The sequence below is a fragment of the Strongylocentrotus purpuratus genome, unplaced genomic scaffold (assembly GCF_000002235.5).
Source record: "Strongylocentrotus purpuratus isolate Spur 01 unplaced genomic scaffold, Spur_5.0 spur5_scaffold_4, whole genome shotgun sequence".
Lineage (NCBI taxonomy): Eukaryota > Metazoa > Echinodermata > Echinoidea > Camarodonta > Strongylocentrotidae > Strongylocentrotus > Strongylocentrotus purpuratus.
The window spans coordinates 6,473,444-6,500,593 of record NW_022145610.1 but is presented as its reverse complement, the minus strand read 5'-3'; the positions used below and the strand labels follow the sequence as shown (position 1 = coordinate 6,500,593).

The 27,150-nt window shown below is 37.4% G+C and overlaps 2 protein-coding genes across 2 annotated transcripts; one reads left to right on the top strand and one right to left on the bottom strand.

The window, feature by feature from the left end:
• Window positions 1-345: 345 nt before the first annotated feature.
• On the top strand, window positions 346-10,176 carry LOC584887 (prostaglandin E synthase 2). Its single transcript, XM_784732.5, has 5 exons — window positions 346-923; window positions 7,417-7,610; window positions 8,081-8,281; window positions 8,875-8,989; window positions 9,954-10,176. Exons 1-5 carry the CDS (start codon window positions 366-368, stop codon window positions 10,080-10,082), a joined length of 1,197 nt encoding a protein of 398 aa, XP_789825.2. The 5' UTR covers window positions 346-365; the 3' UTR covers window positions 10,083-10,176.
• A 6,235-nt stretch (window positions 10,177-16,411) lies between these two features.
• On the bottom strand, window positions 16,412-27,092 carry LOC580001 (spliceosome RNA helicase Ddx39b). The gene is made up of 10 exons (XM_011682721.2): window positions 27,000-27,092; window positions 25,396-25,636; window positions 24,544-24,671; window positions 23,574-23,850; window positions 22,560-22,678; window positions 18,787-18,918; window positions 18,227-18,336; window positions 17,719-17,863; window positions 16,984-17,131; window positions 16,412-16,443 (listed from the first exon to the last, which is right to left on the bottom strand). Exons 2-10 carry the CDS (start codon window positions 25,610-25,612, stop codon window positions 16,430-16,432), a joined length of 1,290 nt encoding a protein of 429 aa, XP_011681023.1. The 5' UTR covers window positions 25,613-25,636; window positions 27,000-27,092; the 3' UTR covers window positions 16,412-16,429.
• Window positions 27,093-27,150: the final 58 nt, after the last annotated feature.

Below are 27,150 nucleotides of genomic sequence, written 5' to 3'. Positions count from 1 at the left end.
CTAAGAAACAGAAATGTCGGCGTAAGGTAGGGAGGGGGTGAAAGTTCCCCCTACCCCGCGACCGCTTACCACCAAGACGCTACCCATTTCCTGAAATGATAGCCAAAGTTGGCTCAGTGGTACGGGTACCCTATCGAGTTCGTTGGGGTACCCGTAGTCTACAGTGAAACTCTTTCGCCATTGGATAACAATATTTTGCTTTGTCCATGAAGTAATAATGATGTTTTTAAATATAAATCTTAAATAAATATTTTAAAGAATGACAGAGAATTTTGAGCGGGATGAAAAACCTTAACTTGAAAGCAAATCCTATAATATAAGCTTTTATCTCTGTATCTTCAACTCGGCATTTGATATTATTCAATATGGCAGCCCCCATGCGTTATGCAACTGCTCGATACGCTCATGTTTTAGGGCGATCTTTCCCTCAGAATGCCATCAAATTGACTGAAAATGGCTTCAACAATGCCAGATACTTTTCACAACAGAAATTTTTTACTTTTAATGCAAATAATAGACGCAATATTGTGAAATCTCTGAGTGCAGTTTCGGGACTGATATGTGGGGCTTACATCGGCCAGCGCTGGATGAGCACGCCAGAGTCTGGGCAGACTTGGGGACTGCTATCGCCCATCGCCAAGCAGCGGGGGCAGGTGTGGGATGGAGAGAAATGCACCGATGAACCTCAACTATTAAATCGCGTACCCCGTGCTTTGTCCGCTGAAGATGCCGCAAAACTTAACTTAACTCTCTACCAATATCAAGTTTGTCCATTTTGCTGTAAAGTGCGAGCATATCTGGATTATTTTGGTGTGCCTTACACGATTGTGGAGGTCAATCCTGTGTCCAGGAAAGAGATCAAATTTTCGGAATATAGAAAAGTTCCTATCTTGGTACAGCGCTCTCCGGGAAAAGAAGACATGGTATGTATTTAATATTTTAATTTAGTATAGCCTAATTGTGTTTTATTTATTTAGTCTACCTTTTCATCTAGATTCTAGGCCCTGATCTATTCATCTTTTTATTTATTCTTTCATTTATTTATTTATGAATTAATTCATTCATTTACTATTTAGTTAGAAACTTTAATATTTGTTTGTAAATTTAATGTAGACCAGTGTGAGTGTTGAAGCTCTTATTATTAATTAATTTATTTGTTAATTTATCAATTCATGATGAATTCAGTAAGGTATCCAAAATATAGCCTACTACAACAGACCAAATTTCGGTAAATAAATAATCAAATGTCCAAATAAAGATAATGATTTAAAAGGCGTTATGTTTTTTACCTGTTTCGTGTCAATTTTGTTGTATTTGGGGGAGTATTTTTCGGAAAAACATTGATTTTAGTATGCACTTTTTCAGGCTTTTTCACAGGTTTCACGCCAAACCGCAGCACAATACAAATGCATACTGTATTGATGGTGGATTGCGTGCGGGCGCGCGCCTGTGTGAAGTTATCTACCGTAATGAGGATCTGGGACAGAAGATAATCGTGCCAATTTAAGTATATCGAAAATGTATTAAATATAATGGAATAGTTTTTATTACAGAGTGGTCTTATTCGTCATTACTATGTTGATCGGGGAGACAGAGAAAAGGAAAAAAGGAAAAGGCGGAAGAGAATATAAAAGGAAAGACCAAAGAGGAAGAAGAAGAAAAGAGGGAAACGGGGGCAAAGGGCTCTTGGCTCCCCCCCCCGCCAAAAAATAAATGTGAGAGAGTGAGAGAGAGAGAAGGGAAAGGGAAAGAGCATTTAAAAGGAAAGAGAGAAGAGGAAGAAGAAGAAAAGAGGGAAACGGGTGGGGGCGAAGGGCTCTTACCTCCTCCCCCCTCCCCCCGCCCAAAAATACATAAGAGAGAGAGAGAGAGAGAGAGAAGGGAAAGGGAAAGAAAATATAAAAGGAGAGAAAGAAGAGGAAGAAGAAAAAAAGGGGAAACGGGGGCGAAGGGCTCTTGCCTCCTCCCCCCCCCCGCCAAAAATTAAATAAGAGAGAGAGAGAGAGAGAGAGAGAGAAGGAAAAGGGAAAGAGAATATAAGAGGAAAGAAAGAAGAGGAAGAGGAAGAAGAAGAAAAGAGGGAAACGGGTGGGGGCGAAAGGCTCTTGCCTTCAGCCCTCTCCCCCCCCCCACCCCCCGCAAAAAAATAAATAAGAGAGAGAGAGAAGGGAACGGGAAAGAGAATTTAAAAGGAAAGAAAGAGGAAGAGTAAGAAGAAAAAAACGGGTGCGAAGGAGGCTCTTGCCTCCCCCCCCCGCCAAAAAATAAATAAGAGAGAGAGAGAAGGGAAAGGGAAAGGGAAAGAAAATATAAAAGGAAGAAAGAAGAGGAAGAAGAAGAAAAGAGGGAAACGGGTGGGGGCGAAGGGCTCTTGCCTCCTCCCCCCACCCAAAAATACATAAGAGAGAGAGAGAGAGAGAGAGAAGGGAAAAGAAAGAGAATATAAGAGAGAAGAAAGAAGAGGAAGAAGAATAAGAATAAAAGAGGGAAATGGGGGCAAATGGCTCTTGCCTCCCCCCCCGCCAAAAAAATAAATAAGAGAGAGAGAGAGAGAAGGGAAAGGGAAAGAGAATATAAAAGGAAAGAAAGAAGAGGAAGAAGAAGAAAAGAGGGAAACGGATGGGGGCGAAGGGCTCTTACCTCCTCCCCCCCTCCCCCCCTCCCCCCGCCCCAAAATACATAAGAGAGAGAGAGAGAGAAGGGAAAGGGAAAGAAAATATAAAAGGAAAGAAAGAAGAGGAAGAAGAAAAAAAAGGGGAAACGGGGGCGAAGGGATATGGGATATGGGAAAGGACGTAGAAAGGGCTCGCAAGCACTGCGTGCAAAAACCAAGGGGATTTGGTGCATGTTCGTCATTGCAATCAAGATCGTTCTGGGGGTCAAAAGCGTGGACCCGATATGCCCCCATAGACAATGCGTGTAATGCATGAGCGGAAAACGTACAGGATCTGTATTATGACCGGAGTTAAATTGCTTTTTCTCTCTCTCTTTATGTCTCTTTATGGGCCGTATTTGGTATCATTAGAAAGAGAGTTTTATGATTGTTTTTGTTAACCACCCTCTTTTTTTCTATGATAATCCTATCGAAAGACGTGATGTAAAATAGATTTATAGGACAAAATGGCGTCTTAAATGGCCCCATTGACCAATTTCAAAAATCCGGCCATGAGGTGCCCTGCGTATTGGAACTGGGCATGTCACTGCAAATTTTCAAGGAAAAAGAAGGACGTTTAGGGGGCGAAAAGCAGTCTGAAAAAATGACGTCATAGCCGATACGTGTTAGATTCGGGCGGAAACTCGGCGGAATTTGTGTAGTGACCTTTGTTCAAATGCGATTTATTCACAATTTTCTGTGTGAACATATACTCTATTTGGTATCATTAGAAAGGGCACTTCATTGCGGTCAGTTTGACACCATTGTTATCTTCGCGCAATGTATTGCACGCATTGAAAGCGCTATTACGTAATGCATAGTAAATTCATCATTTTCGGCGATAACTTTGCGCTGTCATATTTGAATTTTACCAAACTTGGCAAACAGTTTTCACGTATATGGATACATATGTCTGCCAAGTTTCATTGATGTAGGTATAAAGATCGCCGTTTTAGAGCAAGTTGCAGTTATTTTGGAATTTTCTTGAAAATGGCGAATTTGGAGGGCATTTTTCTGAAAGACGGTCAGTGTTAGGGTATATAATTTTGTATATGGCTGGAAAGGGCATATCTTCAAGTATCTAAATCCAAAAAAGGGTATGGGTTTGCCAAGCCATAATGGAGATACGGCCACAGCCAATTCCCAGAACTTTAGAGGGCGCTATTTATGTTTTGCAAAGCCATTGGAGCTTGAAATTTGCCATGGCTATGTGCAATTATGAGATAAAAATAGTGTGAGATTTAAATACAAAACGGAATTTATATGAGAAAGTTTTGGCAGTTTTAGATTATTTAGGGGTCAATTTTTCAAGAATTTGAGAGATTTTTGACGGAATCGGTTTCAGATTTGAATTTTGAGTACGAAGATGGCATTTTGAAGGTCAAGTCATACGTGGCAGATGAAAGAACATCTCTCAGACTATCTAGAGGAATTTGTTAGAAATTTGTAGGATCTAGGATAGTGGAGCTAGGAAGGAAGAAAGAAAGGCCTTAAAATGGACCAGAAACGGACAAAATGGCGCCTGGACGGTTATGCATGAGTGATTCCGAAAATCGAAGAATGTAGTGACCTTGATGAGATGTTAGAGATTATGCCTATGAAATTTGAAAGGAAAAGGACTTGAGGAAAGTACCTAACTAGGAATAACAATCACTACGTGCAAAACGAATGGGATTTTTGGACGATAAGAAGAACTAAGAATATTAATAATGTGAACGAAAACAAGGCAAATGACGAAGGTCGTCATTGCAATAAAAGAGGAAGACGGGTGCGAATGGCTCTTGCCTCCCCCCCCCCCCGCCAAAAAAATAAATAAGAGAGAGAGAGAGAAGGGAAAGGGAAAGAGAAGAGAAAGGGAAAGGGAAAGAGAAGATAAAAGGAAAGAGAGAAGAGGAAGAAGAAGAAAAGAGGAAAACGGTGCGAAGGGCTCTTGCCTCCCCCCTCCCCCCCGCAAAAAAATAAATAAGAGAGAGAGAGAGAGAGAGAAGTGAACGGGAAAGAGCATTTAAAAGGAAAGAGAGAAGAGGAAGAAGAAGAAAAGAGGGAAACGGGGGCGAAAAGGGCTTTTGCCTCCTCCCCCCCCCCCCCCCGCCAAAAAATAAATAAGAGAGAGAGAGAGAGAAGGGAAAGGGAAAGAGAAGATAAAAGGAAAAGAGAAGATAAAAGGAAAGAAAGAAGAGAAAGAAGAAGAAAAGAGGGAAACGGGGGCGAAGGGCTCCCCCCCCCCAACATCAGAAAATCAATCGGGGGCAGGGTGTGGGCACAAGGATGACAAATTAAGATAATAATAATAATATTCAATTTTTATATAGCGCTTAATACAAATGTCGCTAAGCGCTTTACAAATATACTATTACCCCGGTCATTGGATTCAGTGCTTGCCTGCACACAATGTGTGCACAATCTCCGCTCCCTGGGGAGCATTTCAGCCAGGCGTTACATGTACATGACGCTCAAAAACTGTTTGACCAACAATGACGGTCGCATCTCACCTGGTACCTATTTAACACCTGGGTGGAGAGTAGCAAGTGCAGGTTAACATCTTGCCAAAGGATATTAGTGCCATGTCGCGATTCGAAACCTCGGCCTTCGCATCTCCAAGTCAAGCGGGGGATGTCTCTATAAAATTATCAAAGCTAGAAGGTAAAATATACAAAGACAATTATTCAGGGTCTTGTGTCGCCCCTCCCCTCAGCTACGCCATAGCCGTGGGGGTGTTTTCAATCCAACATTTCCCTTTGCAATCAACATTTTTTCCATTGCTTAAGCTAATGTTTTATGAATAGAGCGACCCTTATTCCATATTATGAATAGCGACCCTCTGCTCCTATAATGAACAGAGACCCTCATTGGTATTCTGAATAAAGGTCCTTATAGTGACCCTCTTCTCCTATACTAAATAGCGGTCCTTGTGAATAGCGAGCAGACCCCCCCCCCCCCCCCCCCCGACCAACATTCTGATAACGAATGAAACCACTCTCTGTAGTCAAAAGCAGTCCGTTTTATTTAATACTTTCCCACCTCCATGCTTTATTTTGTTTTATTGTAATGGCAATCAGTCGAGAACTAATTCTTTCATTCTCTGTTTTATTCTGTTGTTTTAATATATAATGTGGATAACAGTATCACTCCCTTCTCTCTTATTCATTTTTTTGGCTGGGGGTTCCCTCTTTTCTTATTCTTCCTCTTCTTTCTTTCATTTTATCTTCTCTTTCCCTTTCCCTTTCCCTTCTCTCTCTCTTATTTATTTTTTGGCGGGGGGAGGAGGCAAGAGCCCTTCGCACCCGTTTCCCTCTTTTCTTCATCTTCCTCTTCTTTCTTTCCTTTTATCTTCTCTTTCCCTTTCCCTTTCCCTTCTCTCTCTCTCTCTTATTTATTTTTTGGCGGGGGGGGGGGGGGGGGGAGGGGGGAGGCAAGAGCCCTTCGCCCCCATTTCCCTCTTTTCTTCTTCTTCCTCTTCTTTCTTTCCTTTTATATTTTCTTTCCCTTTCCCTTTCCCTTCTCTCTCTCTCTCATTCATTTTTTGGCGGGGGGGAGGAGGCAAGAGCTCTTCGCCCCCGTTTCCCTTTTTTTTCTTCTTCCTCTTCTTTCTTTCCTTTTATATTCTCTTTCCCTTTCCCTTCTCTCTCTCTCTCTCTCTCTCTTATGTATTTTTGGGCAGGGGGGGGGGGAGGCAAGAGCCCTTCGCCCCCGTTTCCCTTTTTTCTTCTTATTCTTCTTCCTCTTCTTCCTATTCTTTCTTTCCTCTATCTTCTCTTTCCCTTTCACTTCTCTCTCTTTCCCTTTCCCTTCTCTCTCTCTCTCTTTGTCTCTCTCTCTTATTTATTTTTTGGCGGGGGGGGGGGGGGAGGAAGCAAAAGCCCTTCGCCCCCACCTGTTTCCCTCTTTTCTTCTTCTTCCTCTTCGTTCTTTCCTTTTATATTCTCTTCCCCCTTTTCCTTTTTTCCTTCTCTCCGTCTCCCCTATCAACATAGACCTAGTAATAACGAATAAGACCACTCTGTAATAAAAACTATTCCATTTTATTTAATACATTTTCGATATACTTAAATTGGCAACTATTATCTTCTGTCCTAGATCCTCATTACGTAAGATAACTTCACACAGGCGCGTGCGCCCGCACGCAATCCACAATCAATACAGTATGCATTTGTATTGTGCTGCGGTTTGGCGTGAAACCTGTGAAAAAGCCTGAAAAAGTGCATACTAAAATCAATGTTTTTCAAAAAAATACTCCCCCAAATACAACAAAATTGACACGAAACAAGTAAAAAACATAACGCCTTTTAAATCATTATCTTTATTTGGACATTTGATTATTTATTTACCAAAATTTGGTCTGTTTTAGTAGGCTATATTTTGGATACCTTACTGAATTAGCGCCAGAAATTCTGTGAAAATGTTGATAAATGCATCAAGATTGAAGTTTAAATACCAGAAAGATTTAATTATTATTCATAGGCCAAACTTAGTTTACATGTTTATCTGAAAAATCATCTTTATCTCTAGATTATTACTTTTTTAAATTTGAGTTTGACTTATTAAAATCATGTCAAAAAGTATTTCTATAATTTAAGAGTAAAAGGAAATTCTTCATTGAATGAAAATTTATGTCAAGTGCACCCTGATTTATCAGAGTAGTCTAAATTACCTTTTTTTAAAATTGTTTTGTAAACACGCAATATACTCTTTATGTTATTCTTCTTACATTGTCGGCAGTGGTACTGTTTGTAAAAAAAAAAATTATATCTCTCTTTTTGCAGCAACTGAATGACTCGTCTGTTATCATTAGCATTCTAACATCATTCATGGTGACCAATGAGAAGGATCTGGGCCGACTGATGTCTTATTATCCTAAGATGACCTACACCAATGAGAAGGGCAAAGAGGTGTCAGAATTCACCAACAGATTCAACATTATGCTGCTTGAAACACCAGGACTCTCAAAAGCAGAGAAGTAAATCAATTAGGTCATGTTAACAAGTTATGTAGATAGGTTTCATGAAAAGTAAATCAAATAGCAAGTAGGTTATGATTCAATTTAGTAACAAAGAAAGTGTTATGGTTAAAAAACAAATGGAAAATAAAATGTGTGATCTCTGGTGGCCATAAATTCGAGAGACTGAGAGTTATTACAAACTTTGTCTAGTAATGGAAAATCATCATTTTACTTTCAGTCTTTTGACATAGACTGGCTGTCACAAGACTTTACAGTAAAGTTCAAATGTTATTAGTCAAATATAATGCTAAAGGTTGTATTTTATTCTGTTTTCAACTTTTCGTTGAGATACCTGAAAACAAGAGCTCAGGTCATCATGTTTAAATGATAGTCTATGGATTAGTTAAATGAGATATATTGGATTGTCGAAGTCAACAGTCAAGAATTGTTTTTCAAAGCATCATTATCTCATATTATCTTTTTTTAAGGGTTGAGATGAAGTGGAGAAAGTGGGTGGATAATGTTCTGGTGCATAACCTTCCACCAAATATCTACCGGTCTCCCTCAGAAGCTCTCCAAGCTTTCTCCTACATCTCCAGCCTTGGGAACTTTAATTCGGTGGAGAAGGTCATCATGAAGTATGTTGGTGCTGCTGGCATGTACTTTATTGCAATGAAACTCAAGAGAAAGTAAGTTGAGTGGAGTTTAGTTAGAGTTTAGTTAGACTTGCCAATGTAATTTTGTTAAATTACGCAGTCCTGTTTGGATACACCCAGCTCTTATTGTTGGATACTAGTTGTCAAAATGTCAAGTTTGTCAACATTAAAAGAAATAGCATTTGTTCAATATTTTATTCACTACTGTTTTCAAGTACCAGGTATATAAGATCCAGAAAAAAAATATCTTGTAAATTTTAAGCCCCAAATGATTCCATTTTCTGATGTTATATTACGATTAAGACCTCCACTCCTTTGGTGATATTTTCATCCCCAAATATTTGTTTTTTATATAAATTTTTCTGATTTCAAAAGTGATGTTTGATATAAAAATTCTGGTGGTTAATCAGCTCTCTATGTAAATCTCGAAGAATCCTAAAACAAGCATCCAAAATTAGTGGCCACTCATCATACCCCTCCACTTTAAACGGGCGTCTTTTGAAGGATACAACAAAGTTCCACCATTTAATATATACTGTAGACAATCTCTGTTATTCTGTAAGTTTTACTGTGAAATTATCCATTCTCACTTGCTTGATGGTCTTCATCATTTTCTCTGTATTCAGGTATAACATCAAGCCTGATGCTCGTGAGTCTCTCTACGACGCAGCCAATGAATGGATGGACGTGGTCGGCAAGAAGGCTTTCCTGGGAGGGGAAAAACCCAACCTTGCTGACTTGGTAAGACAATGTCAAATAAAAAGTTTTCTCTACCATTTTTTGAGCATTTTAGTTGATAGCTATAAGAATAGGATTAACAAGAGTGAAGCTATAATTTCAGATATCATTGATAACTGGAGGGCAATATTTCTGTATAAAAATACATTTTGGATATTCCATCAAATCATACCCCAAATGCACCCAGAAACAAGTATTTTAATATAATGTGGATAAAGTGTAAGGACATTCTTCTTGTTATTTATTTTTCAAGCAGTACATGACTTCCATGGTTTGCTAAAAAATTGATAGATAATAGTCTTCAGATTTTCCCTTTCTTGCAAAAAGAGAAAATCTTGCATTTTCCGGGTAGATACAGTTAAATTTAAATTAAATTATTAAGTTTTAGTAATTTGTTTCAGTATGTGAAAACATGATTTGTCCAAATCTTTGTTTCTTGAGAATGTGACATATTAAAAAAGTTCACATCTGAAAATATTCTGTCCTGTCCTCTAAAAGTTTGGATAAACCGACTTTTTACAGTCAGCTTTATTTGTCATCAGATTTGTGGCACTGTAACAATTTGGTATCAAACTGAACAGTAGTCATCAGCATTCAAGTTGGCACCACTGATTTGATCAGTTGTGCCAACATTTCTGTCCTTTTAGCATTCTACAAAATCTGATTATTACTAATAAATATTAAAAAATAGTTTTGACTATCGGCCAATTAGCATTTGTTTACTGATGGAGAAAACTATTATTTTCAACTAAGAAAATATTAACACTTGGGGAACATCAAATCTGATGAGAAATAAAATGTGGATGGTTGTAAAAAGTCAGTTCTGATTACAGTTGTACCCAAACCTTTAGAGGGCGGTGTATTTGTGTACATGTTCATATCAACTTGAATTTAATTCACAGTTCAGGTATATTCACCTCATATATATATGTCACTTTATTTATATGTGTTTGTGTTTTGATTTCAGTCAGTGTATGGTGTGCTGAGTTCCATTGAGGGACTAGATGCTTTCCATGACATGTGTCGAATGACCAAGATTGGCCCATGGTACCAACGGACAAAGAAATCTGTTCAGTCTCATGCTGGAGCTCAATGACCCCGCCCCAATTTACATATATATCATTCTCATATGTGCTCTCATAATCCAGGTTACTAATGAGTTCAAATATATGCAAATTATTCCTACTTCCGAATTAAAATTGCTGTTGATGAAAAGGCTTGCAGTGGGCTTGCCTGACATGGTAATAACTAATCAGGTAGATTTTATTGATGAATGTGCTATTTTACATAACATCATCTAAAGAAGGCTTGCAAGGTCTGCATACATGTAGAGCGAGATCGACATTATCTAGTAGAAATTTACTTAGAGTTAATGATCTTACGTCCTTAGTGGATGATATGTCAATCAAATTGATTGGTAGGAAAGGTCATTGGACTCTTCACAATTGTATGATTTGGACACACAAATAATCTGGTGTTATAAACTCTTTTTGATGTGCATATACCGGTACTATCATGTAATAATGAATTATTCAGCCTTTCTTAGGCTTATACTTCCCCATCATTCAATGTGTCACGGGGCTTTCCCCATCGGGTCTGTATGTAGCTGTTATATCAGAGAATTTTAATGGAAATGCACTAAATGTACATAAAATTGATAATGTATTTCATATGGATATCATGAATAGAGGTAGGGTAGTCTTGCACACTCAATATCTGAAGAAAGTATGAAGATAAATATGATTGGGGAATGTAGATTATAGTGGCTCTTGTGAGCTTAAATAATTACCTTATTTACAATTAGCTTTCATTCATCCATGTTTCAATAGCAACAAACTTTCAACAGTCATAATTCATAAATCAATAATATTACACAGGCTGTGAAGGGTTTACACTGGGATTATATTTGTGTTTGGTTGGTCAAATTGATACCCACATGTCCTGGAAAAGATGTTGAAAATGTCTTAGGATTTCAGGCTTGCTTCAAAATGCTATGTTATCACTTCAGGTCTTGCAGTTTTATCTCTTTAATCTGTATCTTTATACTATGAAAGTTTCTGTACACATGTATTTTATTGTTGTTCATCATGTCATTTGCCGCATCGTGTGATCTATAAATTCTACTCCTAACCTAACGTGCACTAAATGATCTAGCTCCAGAATATATTTCATCCCTTCTATCACCCCACTCTGCAGGTCGTTCTGGTTTGCGTTCATCACATAATATTAGACTTAAAGAAATGCGTACCAAAAGAAATTGGGGGGATAGAGCATTTGCATCAGCAGCTCCTTCTTTGTGGAATAAGTTACCTCTCTCTATTCAGACGGCCAACACTCTCTCTTCTTTCAAAACTGGGCTTAAAACTCACCTGATGCTTAATGCATATTGTTAAATTGATGTTGAATATGTTGAATATTAATTTAAATTATTTGTATGCGCCTTGAGCATCTCTAGAGATGGATATGTTGCGCTTTATAAATATTGTTATTATTATTATTATTATCACCATTACTTTGGATCATGCAACAATTTTTATTCTCCAAAGTAATTTCTCAGATTACAAGTTTACAACCAAAACAAAACTCATTCATATTGAGGAACTTCCAGACATGCACATTTCACCAAACCAAATTAAGTGAAAAATCTTCATTGTGTATTCAATTCAATTCAAGTCATTTTCTGAGAAATGTGTACCCAATCTAATTGGAGCCTTCAGTGATAGACTGATACAGAACTTGTGTAGATATTTCATTAGAATATGCATCCATGATGGAGTGACGTCTTTGATAGGGACATAAGATATTTTCGAGTGGAAAAAAGGTAATTTAATGTTTCACAAATTTGAAAGTTTGAAAAGCAATTGTTTAGTGTAATAGAGGAACTTCACTCAGGTTTTCTGTTCTGTTATTAAGCACAGGTTGACCAAAATGTTTGTAATTGTCTGCAAACTTTTTTAGTGAGGAATTGCATCCATAACAGTTTGGATTGATTTTCACAAGCAGTTCAAGATTTGTTGGCATTCACTTAGATATTATTATTATGTCAGAATAGTGCTCGAACTAGAATCATGAATCATTTTTAGTTTTTCATTACACTTCTTGAATTTTTTGCTGAAAATTAAGTTGTACATATATCTCTATCATCATCTCCAGCAGTTGTCCAATATGTAAACGGTAGTATACATTTACCAAAGTGTAAACTATATACATAATACATATGCACCAGGAAGATTGGAGATGTATAACAATCTTTTTGCTGAAAAGAGACAAGTCTAAGAGATAGACACATTGCCATTGGATGATAATTTTTGTTCAAAGTTTTGATACACTTTGCAGTGTCTTGCTACAGTGGGTTGAATAAATTGATTTCTTTTCCACATGACTTCTTGTTTCTACTTTTCATGTGAAAGGGTACATTCTGGATGTATGATAAGTTTGTTATTCTGTGTAGATTTTGGCAGAAATGACTTATTATACCATTTTACATGAAAGATGCATTGACATTACTGGTACCTTTTCTATTTTTAAGAACAAAACCGATGCAAATATATTAGCACTTGTTTTCGTACTGAAATATCAATGCATCCACTTGTTTTTGTACTGAAATATCAATGCATAAAAGGGCTTTTGACTCACATTCATTGCCTCAGCCCAAACTTGGTACAAGAGGATTTTGATAACACTTTTTGAAAAGGCTACAGCTCAGTCATCCTGGGTAGGAGAGTTATGAATAAGATATCATTAGACAGTATGTTAGTTACCCTTTAAAATGAAATATAATTAAAGGTAGTTCTGGTGGTACAACTTTTTAATGGGAATCCGTCTATTTTGGGTATACTTCTCCCTTTTTTTTTCCACGCGCTGAAAAATCCCTCAAATTTTTGTTGCTATCGATTGGGAATTACTGCACATTTCATGACTTAACCCTTACTGTACTGGGCTATTTTGAGCACCCTCTGACTGGGGGGGGGGGGGGGGGGGGGGCCTCCCAGGCCCCCCCCCCTATGATCTCGGCCGTCGAATGTCCGAGAAAACGTGAAAATTTGCATATTTGTAGATATTTACGCAAGGAACAAGACGGTATAATTAGTTTTTTCCTAATATGCAAATTTTTTTCGTTATAGCCTAATTAATTATGCAAAATGCTAATTTTATGCATTTTACAGAAAACTCTACAAATTTGACCGTAGACTTGTGAAGAATCTTGAAAATGTATTGAATAAATGTTTCCTTCATCTCAAATTCATGAGGTTTCCTTATTTTTATGATATTTGAAAATACATAGGTTAATTTGCATAATTTATGAATACGCAAATCACGCATTCATGAATATGAAATCTGGAACTATATTTAGGGAACTAGGATCATTACAAAAATTGTCAGACTCCTCTTTTTGAATGTTTTAACTCATTATTCATATGAAACATCTTTTCTAACACAAAATAGTTATTTGATGTAATTAATAATGATAATTTATGCAAATTTGATGCGATTTTCAACTATTTATTTTCTTATGTATTTTATTGTTTTTTATTTCTTATTATATCTATTGTTTTATTTCTAATGTATTCTTTTTCTTCTGGAATACATCAAGTTACTCTGAGAAACATATAAAAGCAATTTGATATCAATTCATATCTTCACATTTCTGTTTGTACATGAATATATGCAATTATAGCACTTTTTTGATGACATGCGCATACTAATTGTTATGTAACACCTTACAGGTATATCCGATTTTGACGAAAATGGTATCAAAATGTGCGCAAGACTTGAGGGAAAAAAGTCATGAAACAACAATTCAAAATTCCAAGCGGTTGCGGCGCGATCTCCGAAAATGTCGAGGGGGCCCCCAGGCCCCCCCCCCCCCCCCAGTACAGTAAGGGTTAAAAATCATAACTGGGTTTCATTCATTAAATGATTAAACCCACTTTCATGCAATGCCCTGACAAGACGTTTTTGGAGGGGTTAATCCCCTCAAAAAAAAGTTTGGAATCTCGGTATGATCGATTACCGTACATCTATTCGAGATTCCAAACTTTTTTGAGGGGTTTATATACCCCCTCAAATTTTTTGTTGTCCCTCTTGCCATGGCATAATAATCACTTTGTTTAGTATCATTAAAAAGTGTGTTTATTTTATCTTAAAAATTACACCATATTTGGTATAATTTAGCAGCCATGGAATGAGCAGTACATCGGAATAGGGACAGGGACACCCCCCCCCCCCCCCCAGTCGGGATGGGTTAACATGGGAAGGTAATTTAAACTACATGTATTTCAATGGATTTAAGAAACAATATCAGTCTTATCAGCATATCAATCCAATGTACATACTACAAAATGTGAAAAAGTAGAAGTTAAAGTTAAAGATGAAGTTGAGTTCTGGTCATGGGATTGCATTGTGAAAGAAATGGTGTGGATTCGACCAGAAAAGGTTGATCATCTAGCATATAAGAATTTGTGTGTATTGCAAGGTTCTGGAATCATCAAAATTTAGCCAAGTCTTGGTAAAGTTACAAACACTGTACACAGAAAGATGTATATGGGACTACACGAAAACGTGGCGTAAAAATCCTACCCCGAGTTTTACGATGTTACATGACATATTTAGAATATAAAGGCATTTGAAGAGCCATGCTTTTCAGGGAACATGTCTTATCTGATGTTCTTCCACACTTGCATAATAAGAATGATAACGCTCACAAATTATTTTTCACCTCTTCCCAGAACTCGACCTTCTCTTCCAAGGAATACAAAGCACAGGTACAAATAGCATACTGGGCTACACCAAAATTGTAAATGGGTATGCGCTCTTCACATCTAAAACAGTAGCAATGCCACAACAACAAAGTGCAATTCAGATAACAGGTGTAAAAGTTTAAACAATACTTTATTACGAAAATGACCGTCTCTTCTTACACATTAAATTAAGCAAATACCCAAAGACACAAATTTAAAAAAAATTCTGTCTACAGGAGCGATACACATAGTTCTTTCTGCAATGACCTTAGATACATCTAATGTACCATGTAAGAGAGTCTGAGATTGATCTGTTATTACACAAGAGGCATACCATGAAAGCCATATATGTTTAATAAAAGCAGACAGTAGTAAATAATCTTCCAAGGTCATCGTTTCTAGATATGGTAAAACATATTTGTTTTATCATTGTAACTTCTTATTACTAAGGAACTGCAGTTGTTCATTTAAATAGGAGCTATGTTATGCCAAAGCACAATGAATAGCTAGTACTCTTTGGCAGTCATGTTCCAGGTAATAATATTTCTCTTCTGCATTGAGACTTGGTGGAAAGCTGAAAGCTGAGCCAAATTTTAGTGACATAGTAAAACACTCTAGTTTTGATCAGAAATAGAATACATGTAGGTGCAAGAAAACTCCCTTGTGGCTTCACTTCGGTCATGCAGTGTGCAAATGCTCAACAGATATACAACATATACTCATATTAGTCATATACAATGTTAATATTTCCAAGCTTTGGTTGTAGTGTGGTAATAATATCTTCAAACATCAACCTTGCAAAATCCTGTTTGAAACCTTTAGCAACATTCACTCTTTACAGGCTGCTGTGTGCAAGTAATAGCTACAGATACCAAACTATAAAATAAATGTTTATGAACTGTTTTCCAAATTCTCAATTCTTCAGAGGTTGTAGTGCTACAGCAATATCTCACACATTTAAGTAGAAAAAAATAAATGCTTAAAGATTGCTTTCCAAATTTACAATTTATTAGAGATTAGGATAGAGAGTCAGAGGACATATAAACTTGTGGCCTAGCGAGAATGTTCCATGGAGAATTCCATCACTTAAATATTCACATTCTATTTCACCATGTACCAAATCATGTTCCAGTCTAAAAAGATTTCCATGTACCTGTACACATAAAAGATTACATTATTCTTCAGAAAATGCATAGTTCTCATGACCTCCTTATATTCAACTCTTTAAAACATTTCCTTCATGAAAACAACACAGATAGATATTTCTATTTCATTCATAAATTTCAGATACAACATAATCTCCTTCACAATCTTGGTTAGAAGTCAACAATCATGTTCAAGTTGTAAAGTGGTCATTTAAAAAAAGAGTGCATGGATCAGAGAAATGCACACATTCCGCTCGAACATTTACTAGCAGTCAGGTACTCTCCTTTGTAATAATTATGTGACGTAGCAAACTGATCTTAAAACTCTCAGCTTTCAGGCACTACCATATGAAACAAAACAATATTATATCAAACAAACTGTACTCAAAAATTACAAAAAAAAGAAAAGAAAAAAGAAACCCTGTTGGCATCACTACAATTATTGGAATTTTCATTATTTTACAGATGCAACACCTGACAGGGAAAATACAAATATTTATGTACAACAATATAGAATAGCACTCGTAAAGATGACCTCCTGTGTGCCAGTGTCCGGCTCAAGCTTGTTCGACTGCAGAGAAGAGAAAGATATAGACAAGACTGGTAAAATGACATCCCAAAATGCATTTTAAATTTTCAATGGTTTTAAAGACAAAGACAAATTTAGAATTGAAATGCTGGTACTTTAGCATCCATCTTTGATTGGAATTCCTCTTCACCAGCACAATGAGAGAAAATTAGGACTTAAAGTTTGATTAGACTTTTGAGTGAACATGCATTACAAAGATATAGGAGGGAATTGGTAATGTGTGTAAATTCTTCACATTGATTATCAGGTTTAAAGTACTTTCAAATGCAAATTATCAACAAACGCTGGTGAAGTAATTAATTTGACAAGAAGTTTTGAAAGAATTTGCAGTAAAGTGGAAGGCTATTCACAGTGCTATAATAGAGGTAATCATCATTACCATTTGTTAATATATCTCAGAACAAATACAGTGGAACCATCTTTTATCAAACCACAAGTCTTATTTATTTCAGTAGCAAAAATTTGAGGTGAGAAAAAAAATGACTGACAAAAACTAGCTATGTCAGCCAGTGTTTGACTTACTGTATGAGGCAATGTCGATCTCTTCTGGCAGTTCGCCGATGTTGACTTCAAATCGATCTTGCACATCGTTTAGGGTCTTGGCATCTTCCTCGTCAGAGACAAACGTGACAGCCAAACCCTTGGTGCCGAAACGGCCAGCTCGAGCAACCTACAATACAAGACACATTCATCAAAGAATGAGTGGAAAGTGACTTGATAGAGGAATTTTTTCTAAATCGCTTTGGTTATTTTATACTTCCTTTACTCCATTATGTTAAACTTTGTCTTGTTATACTCAAATAAATAGAATTTCTGATCAAAACTGTCTACACCATTTACATCAAGCAAAGATTTCCTGTAGGCTGTCAAACAAAATGTAATTTACACCTGACAAAATGACACTGAGGTTAATTCTGAGCATCCACCTCCCTATTGGTTACTTTATTAAAACTGTTTGTAATGTAGTTCATCAATGAACTCTAGGGCAGCATATAAGCACTTGAACCATCTACGGTGTTGGAGCCATTTACAGATTAACATTATTCTGGTCAAATTTTAAAGTTACAAAACCATTTTAAGCTGAGAAAGAAGTCCAACCCCAATTCAAGATTTTAAATGGTAATGGGTGGAGAGTAAGATATTAAATCTTCTTGTGACTTCTCGATTTATTGTATATTAATGTCATGAACCCCCATAACACTGTCAAAAAACACCCTTGATGGCCAACAACCCCCCAAAAAATGATTTGTAACTTACTCTATGGAGGTAAGTGTCCGAGTCCTCTGGCATATCATAGTTGAAGACAATGTTGACTCTCTCGATATCCATGCCACGCCCAAAGAGATTAGTTGCAACGAGGATACGCTTCTGGAAGGTCTTGAAAGCTTGATACCTCGCCAATCTAGACGGACAAGAATTGAGTGAAAATTAAGATTACCATTATTAGTTATACTGATTTTATGATTTCTATCTGTATTAAAGACAGATTATAATCTTGGCTCCATAAGGTTTTTAAACTAACATACATTGTCTACTTGCATGCTTACTTACCTGCTTGCTAGTCGTTCTATACATTGGTGATTAAGCCTTCTTTCTACTTCTATCTCAGGTTATTTATAACAAGCTTTATTACAAGTCAATCTATTTAATGGGGCGTCATCTTCATATTCAGGTTTCATTGTAATTGTTACAGATAACGGTTGTAATAAAACATGGCCTTGGTCAACCGACGATCCTTTTCTCAAAATTCTTCCTGATTACTCACCTTTCATCTTGTTGCATGGCTCTATGGATACCGATGGCAGGGAAGTTCTGCTCTACCAAAAGCTGACAGAGGGCTATGCATCGTTGTACACTCTTTACAAAGATGACAACCTAGAAAGAAAGAAAAAGAATGGTGAAAGTTATTTCATGTACAAGTCGATGGATCATTCAAATAGGTATTGTATATTCTGCTAGGAGAACATATCATCTTTAGTTGCTGGTTTTCCATCAGCCAACCCTATAGAGCTCAGGGATTAGACCTCCCTGCACGGGAGGCAATTTTCTTGCAACACACCTGTAGGCTGACCATACAAGTCAAATGCAACCACCAAAGATTTAATTAATTAATAAGTCTCATCTAAAATGATCGTCTTTTCTCTGTATGGTCTCAACTTTGCTATTTCACATAGATGACTCTCTTAGTTTTGCATCACACCTTGCTTCAAAACTTTGGCATAACACTTCTTTCCTATAATTTGTTATTTTCTTTTAAATAACAATAGTTACAATGCTCAATGAAAATGCTAGATCATATCTAATCCTGCTATATTTGTAATTTACCTGGTTGAACTCCAAGACATCCAATAAATCAAATAATTTCCTGTTCTTCTCGTTGTCCTTGAGCTTCACATAGTACTGTTGAAGACCATGGAGTGTCAGCTTAGTCTCATCATCAACGTACACCTCCATCGGCTATAGATAGAGGAAGATACACGTTTTGGCGGGATACATGCAACACAAAGTTCATCACATTTACTAATCACTTCCACATCTTGGAGATCTCTAAGTTTATATGATCTTATAAAGCATTAATTTGAACTATACGGACACTTTCCCTCTCTCCTAAAGATTAATATTAATGAAATATTAATTTATGATTTGGGTGATCCCACCAAATCAATGTGTGTCACTACAATTATGCAATTTCAGGTTTTTAGAGTATTTTCTTTAAAAAGTTTTGAAAGAAATTCTGTTTCAGGGTGTATTTCAATAAGACTTTAAAATTAGGTGAATCATAATATGCCTGATAATTTGACAAGGATAAATGGTTAAGCCCCTATTATGTTAGTCTCAATTTTTTACATTTCATTTCATTCCCCCTATCCAACCAGACCCAACCCAATGAAACTTCACACCCTTTATTAGCCCAATACCACCACACTGAATACAAAGTGGAGTCTGTTGCTGAAGCGATGTTCATCAACTTCCTCAATCCAGTCTACCACAGAGAAAGCGTTTGCCGAGCAGAGCAGAGCCGAGCAGGGTGAGACCAAACTGCGATGTGGCGCGCAGGGTAGGGTAGGCTTGGCAGCGCTTCGTCTCCTCCACAGAGCACGTAGCACGGCCACCGCACCAGTCCTGTAGCCTAACTGATGTCCCCACACAGACTCACTTGCCTGGAGATGGACATCCTGACTGAAGCGCTGTCCTAGAGTCCATTTGATCCATCGTTGGTTGTCCTAGTCATTCTCCACCGATAGAGACCATCGAGTATCGCTGCAACTATTTTATTTTTTACACGGAAGGTTGTGAATACCGGTCATCACATTGTGGACTGAGGGCTTGAAAGATCAATATCAATGGCGAGTGGCTTGCTTCACTATCTCCGTATGATGCCACAATTATTTTTAAACGCTCTCGACCAGATCATTTTAGTCAATCAAACAGAGGAATGCAGCTGACAAAAGTGTGCTTTACAAATTATACAACAGTCTAGAAACTGCCCTTTCTAATAGCAAGTTATAAACAGGTCAAAATATTGTTTGGTTATTGTCCAACCCTGCAGATGTTTAAAACATTTTTTTGCAGGGAAAGGATATTCTTCATACTTTCCATGGGACTTATTATAGTAGATGCAAGTAAATGAAATCATGAAACATTTTCTCTGATTTACACTTGTCAATTGAGAAGAAACTTCCTACTACTATTTATAAATTTTTATCAAGTGATTATATCCTATAATCCATATCCAAAATGTTAATTGCAATGAAGTCTTAATTGAAAGCAACTAAAACCATCTCATCCGACTGCTTCTGGCAGTAAAAATACAGGGATTCTTTGCAAATATCAACCCAAACAACTTATTATTGGTTGAGATATTAAAATATCGCATTTAACTTTACCATACAAAAGAGTCTTCATACCTACACTATATAAAAATAGATTTTTCTACAGATGTAGGTTATACAATATTATCCATAAGACTCTTTGAACCATTACATAATACCTCAAAAGCATAAATTGCAGTTAATAAATTGAACTGTTATGTAGCTTGATCTCTTAACCCGTTGACTACTGAATTCACTCATTCCCATAGAGTTATCACAGTGACCACCCGGCTCCCATAGCCAAAGGTTAATAAACTGTTTGGTGCACAGGACACAATTTTGTAACAACGCCTTGTTTCTGCTGCTGGTATGTGTACTGTGAATAAAAGTCAGGTACTCAAGACATGATCATAATTGCCACTCACTGCTTTAGTAAAATATGATGCATGTATTTTCAATTAAAGTAACCTACATCAAAAAGTCAAAAAACAATCCCAAATGCACTATTTTTACCATGAATGTTTACTACTTCTTGTCTAGCTTGTACAACTGCAAAAATCTATTATATAACCTACAAGTACAACAGCAACACAGTTGCCAGTGCCATTTCACTCTTCATGATATGACTTCTATTTGGCTACATATTCCTCCCTTATTTCTATGATTTTGGAGTCGATGAAAACACGACTGTTGGTCGTTCCCGGCTTGATGATTCACAAGGTTGCTGGAGTCATTTCAGATGGTGAAATAACCAAAGTCCATTACAATGTGTGTGATCGCAAAAAACAAAACGCAAATAAGAGTCCATCATGATTTATCACATGGCTTGCTGATGACATTTTTCTTCATCGAAGCGACGTTATACTTTACCTACTGTATCCAGAGTGAAGACAAGATTGATTATTTCAGATGGTGAAATAATCGCGGAAAAAACAAAAAAAGAAGTCGAAGAAATTTCACGATTGCTGATATCGGTAAACGCAAACTCCATTTGTATTGATCATACTGGATGTTGTAAGAAGCATATTTAAAAAAAAAATCTCAACGCAAAATTTTTTAAAACCTGTTTTAGAAAAGGCAACAGCTAGCGATGACCCTAACTTGCAAATAAACCGAAGCTCAGATAAAGATTTTCCCCTCTTCATTATGATCAAAGGTGCCATCACAAAATGATGCCTGTTGTGCTTTCTTGATTTGAAAACTACTCCGAACAGGACCTTAAAGATCTCATGTACTCTCCATTTTGCGAATAGTAACAGCTGGTGGTGCTGATATAACTCCTGAAATAATTTTAACCCTGAATATTTACTGCTAACCTAATAATTCTTTTGTTTTCATAGAAACCCCAGAGTGACCCTTCCCCTCAATTTCAAACACCAGACAGCTAATAGACAATCCAAGACTCTAGTTGATTCTATCAATTTTGTTGACTAGCCAAAACATTAATAAAGAGTCAATTAATGGCAAAAAATGCCTTAACATATAATAAATGGGATGGGACAATATAAAAATCTCAATGGGCGAGAAGGCGTACTCGTATTACAAGGGTACAGTGAGACAGGGATGAAAGGTACCACTGCCCTATTCACAATCTCTTTACATCAACGAAGAAAAGCTTGCTTTCCAGTAGTAGGACTTTGACAGAACCGATGGGACAATGGTTTATGGTACCATTGCTTCAATCATAAGTGATCATCGTCAATGCAAGATTAAAGATTAAGATTTTCAGACTTTGACAAGTGAACACGCTCCCTAAAATGACACCAAAGTATTTACGCTGGGAAAAAATGCAGGAGAGGCCCAATAGAATTGCAATGGAATGGTGAGGCAATGGTTGATGGTACTATTGCCTCACATGCGATCTCCTACCATAAATGCTCGATTAGAAATCAGCTGGCTTTTACAATGGAAGACGGTCGACTATCTGATGGCTGACAACCAATTACATACTGAAGATGTGGCGTGAAGATATAAAGATCTCTACTTTTACCTAAAAGGGTCAAGGCCCACTAAAATTGCAACCGAACAGGCACGGCAATGGTTGATGGTACCAATGTCTTAATCGCAAGTGCCTTCCATCAATGCTTGATTGAAGATTAGCTGTAACAGCCCGACAAGTAAACCACTCCTCAAACATGAAGCAGTAAAGACCACCATCAGTTGTGAAGGATGGCTGGCTGCTCAGCCTGCAGGAGAAGAGGGGTGCAGGTCGGAGAGAAGCTCCGATGCTCTTGGCAAGTGAAGTGTAGATGTGAGAGAGGAGTAGAGGAGAGGTGACATATTTACATCTTGCATAAATTTCTTGCAGACAGGTCGCACTTCCTTGCTTAGGGTAGCACTGAACATCATGACTTGCTTCTCATGGGGTGTCATGCGGAAGATCTCCTGGACATCTCGTCTCATGTCTACCAAAACAAATGCAGACAAAAAAAAAGGAGTTACACAGATTATTTCAAATATCCTTATTTCTGTGAGATATTATGGATATCCAGAGATGCCAACTTTTGTAAAACAGAAATAGGGAGGATTTGTAACCGACACCAAATAATGTGTGCATAGCGCACATCTTGAGCGCATAGCGCCCGACCCGTGCGGCCGGGGTCCTGGAAGCTCTGGGGTTCTAGATGCTCTCTGGTGCAATCTGAGCTTTATTTTGAAGCATTTTACATGTGTATTTAGTTAAATAATTCCCACTTTGTTTTAAAATAACATACAAATTAGACAAAATGCATAATGAATTCCTTTCAGACTTCCGAATACACGGGTACTTGATACTGTATTCGGTCTTATACTTCCGAGACCATTTCTTGGTCTTCTTTTGCTGATTTTTCGCCATTTGGATTGGATTTGGATGTGTCAATATCCACGCATTGGTTACAGCGATCCATATGCTGAAACAATCTTTCGCTTCTCTTAATTTCTCTTTTAACATAGTGGAATTACTTCACGCTAAAGTTAGCAGACGATATTTCTCATTTAATTCACAGATATTAATACTGATAAGTGCCAAAAAAAAATCATAATTAAATTTTTTTTTTTTAAATGGTGGAAGTTCTAACCTCTTGTGCATTTAATTATTATGCAGAGTTTCTAAACAAATAATGCTTGATACTACTCTGGCATAGTGTCTAACAATTAAAGCATAGTCTTGCTAGAAAAGCTCAATAAAGCCGATTCCACCTATGGCCAGATTTTCAGCCTTTCAAAACTCAAAGTATGAATGCCCCCCACCCCTCTCCCTCCCCACCTATTATGATTCACTCATGTAAACTCATTTAAGATTAAGTGGTTTCTACTCACCTAGCTGTTCCAGCATCTTGTCACATTCGTCCAGGATGAAGTGCTTCACATGCTTGAGGTTGAGGATCTTCTGACGACCTAGGGCCAGCGTCCTTCCGGGGGTCCCTACTACGATATGAGGGCAGTTGGTCTTGATGGTCTGCTCATCCTTCTTGATGCTCAGGCCTCCAAAGAACACACCGACCTTGACGGTTGGCATGTACTTGCTGAACCTTTCATATTCCTTGGCGATCTGGAAAGCGAGCTCACGAGTGTGGCACATGACAAGTACAGAAACCTGACGAAAGCGGAATGGAGTATGAAAAAATAATTAAACATTTTAATTCACAGGACCTACATGTAAATAACAGACTGAGTTAATTCTTTTGATTACCAGCAGAATAGGGATCCTCTTTTTAAAGGGAAATCCAAACTTGATATCAAACTACTCAGGGGTGATAATGAGAGTTTTGAAAAAAGGTTTTAGAAATGAGAGTGAAGCATGATGCCGAGCGCTTTGTACCTCCCCACCCCCTTATTTTAAACTTGATTAACATCGATCTCAGGGCCTATCCATTTTGGGAAGAAAAAGAATCATGATAAAAAAATATTTAAAAAAAACCGTTTAAATCAGGAAATTATCAGGGTTGCTCTAGAGGAAAAGCAGAAAAATCAGAGAAGTACACTGGTGAAAGTTTCAATAAGATCGGACAAAAAAGCGAGAAAGAATTATTGAAAATTGTAAGCACAAGTTCTTCATTTTTAAAAAATGTATGACTTGGGAGGGTCTAACGGGAGAGTTATCCGCAACTACGTCACAATCTACTGACAACCATACAAATGAACTTGTGCCCTTTAATGTACAATATGAGCCATTGTATTTCAAGAATCCTTACAGATGTACATCCCTTAAAATTATTAATAATATGCATTGCTTGATAACTTTTCATTGTCTATCCAATTCAAGCTATTTATTGTTTGTAAGACTTACCTGGCCATCAACTGGATCTAACTGCTGAAGGGTAGCCAGTACAAACACTGCTGTTTTACCCATACCACTTTTAGCTTGGCACAAGACATCCATACCCAGAATTGCTTGGGGAATGCATTCGTGCTGAACTGGAAGAATTAAAAGAAAACAGAATGAAGCAAGGATTTTATTTTCAAAATGTTTATAGATCTATGCACAGAAGCTAAAAACAAGCTAACCCCCCCAAAAAAGTATACACTGTATGTAAATTAGATCTACTTTCTTTACAGTCAACTTGTTTTTATAAATCAAACTGTTGAGTCTGATAAAGCCAAAAAACAGAAGGCAAACTTTCGCCGGAATCCGGCTAGTTTAACTCCTTGTGTGTGCGTGCGGCAAGAGTTACAGTCTGTGTATGCCAAGATACCAACCTCTTGACACAAAATCTGATTTTCACGAAAACTTGACACTACCAATGGGCCATTGGCCTCGGACCAGTAAAATTGCAGAAAAATGTTTTACTGGTATTTTAAAGTAGACCTACAAGTCAAGTAAAATGTTTGCTCTTTCATTAAAATTTAAAGAGAAAATTGTAAAGCAAAGTTTTTGTGGGGGCTGCTGGGGTTTACATGTTCAGGTTTCTATGCGATTCCACGGTTTATATGGGTAAAAAAAACGAAAAAAAAACGATTATATTTAAAAAGGGGAGATCGTATTATCGTATTTCACTATGATTATCGTACTAAATACGATTTAATCGTACTGGTTGGCATCTCTGTGGATGGGGAAGGTTAACAAATACCAGTTTTATTAAAGAATTCCACATTACAGATGGTTATTTCTGTCTAGGCCTACTTAAAGTCAAAGACTTACCTTCTGACGGATGTTCAAAACCACAATCAACAATGGCTCTGAGGAGCTCAGGTTTGAGCAAGAAATCCCTAAATCCTGAACTGTGGATGGACACATAACCCTTGGCTTTGGTTTCCTTCTGTTGTTTCACTGCATCTCCGCCAGCATCGGCAGTCTCTTGTGCTTCCTCATCCTCGTAATCTAAAAGCTCTTGCTCATTCTCATCATTGTCAGCCATTTTTGTTGTTTTTCTGGCACTAGCCTAGATTCTACACAAAAAGTGATTACAAATGACAGGTCTCCAATTATGTCAAGATCAGATAATTATCATTATATTTAGACCGAAAGCTTCAGTCTCTATAATCGTCGGTTGTTCCACTGAGACTACGTCTGGCTCCACTAGACCTCCGGTTATAGAGACTGAACGACTGCCTATGCCAGCCTGTGTTGAACTTATTCCGCTAGATTTTAGCCGCTAGGCCCCTCCCACAAACTTGCCACGGCCGTATTGTTATGCCCCCAAAATCCCCCAAAATGTCATTTTACCTCGTTCATTTCCAATTTTAAATTAGGCCTAGGCTATAATACATCGGTTCCACTTACTAACTTTATTGATATAATCCGTTTAATGGTCCCTTTTAAGGAAATTATGGGTCAAAATCGACATCCATGTTGAAAATCTTGCAAGCCGTGTTAAACTCTCGCTGCCGTCAATCTCATCCCTTCTAGTCTACGCCGAAGGCAAAATGATTATGAAGGAAAAACTGCGCCATCTACACGTTCGTAATGGCGTTATCACAGTTTTTCCTTCATAATCATTTTGCCTTCGGCGTAGACTAGAAGGGATGAGATTGACGGCAGCGAGAGTTTAACACGGCTTGCAAGATTTTCAACATGGATGTCGATTTTGACCCATAATTTCCTTAAAAGGGACCATTAAACGGATTATATCAATAAAGTTAGTAAGTGGAACCGATGTAGCCTAGATCTAGGCCTAATTTAAAATTGGAAATGAACGAGGTAAAATGACATTTTGGGGGATTTTGGGGGCATAACAATACGGCCGTGGCAAGTTTGTGGGAGGGGCCTAGCGGCTAAAATCTAGCGGAATAAGTTCAACACAGGCTGGCATAGGCGATCGTTCTGTCTCTATAACCGGAGGTCTAGTGGAGCCAGACGTAGTCTCAGTGGAACAACCGACGATTATAGAGACTGAAGCTTTCGGTCTACATTATATTATGCCTTTCCTCTTACGATTTACAAATGGCAATGTTGGCCAAACATGCATGTACATATACAGGGTTACACTTACTCTTACAACGACAAAGCACGTATTGTGTCACGTATTTGCTACGTAAATTGACCTAGCAAGCGACCCTTTTCGTTTTCCGGCTTTCTGATCCCGATATCATTTACACGTAGATTCTACGTTGTCCAGCTCTCTCAACTCTAGCGCATTCGGAACAGACATTCGACATTAATTAACCTTGATTATACGTTAAATTTCTACCTACAGTCTAAAATATGATACATAATAAGAACAAGTAATACTACAGCTTGTACAAAATTATGTTTTCATTCTATTTAGAGGATGAGAAGTGAAGATTTAGCGAGATTCTACTTACAGTTCGATAAATATGACACAGGCACAAATACAAAGCGGGCTTGTTCTATTCAACAAACGTGTGTGTAACGCCAGGGTTCATTGAATATAATACGGGATATAATCTCACTAAAGTCTTAACTATTTGTGCAATTATATAAACAGATTAAATA

Coding starts and splice junctions, on each gene's coding strand:
- LOC584887 (XM_784732.5), top strand. CDS start 366: ATGGCAGCCCCCATGCGTTATGCAACTGCTCGATACGCTCATGTTTTA. Junction 924..7,416: donor CTCCGGGAAAAGAAGACATG/GTATGTATTTAA, acceptor CTCTTTTTGCAG/CAACTGAATGACTCGTCTGT. Junction 8,990..9,953: donor AACCCAACCTTGCTGACTTG/GTAAGACAATGT, acceptor TTTTGATTTCAG/TCAGTGTATGGTGTGCTGAG.
- LOC580001 (XM_011682721.2), bottom strand. CDS start 25,612: ATGGCTGACAATGATGAGAATGAGCAAGAGCTTTTAGATTACGAGGAT. Junction 23,851..24,543: donor TAGATCCAGTTGATGGCCAG/GTAAGTCTTACA, acceptor CGCTTTCGTCAG/GTTTCTGTACTTGTCATGTG. Junction 18,337..18,786: donor ATGTCTTGGAGTTCAACCAG/GTAAATTACAAA, acceptor CTTTCTTTCTAG/GTTGTCATCTTTGTAAAGAG.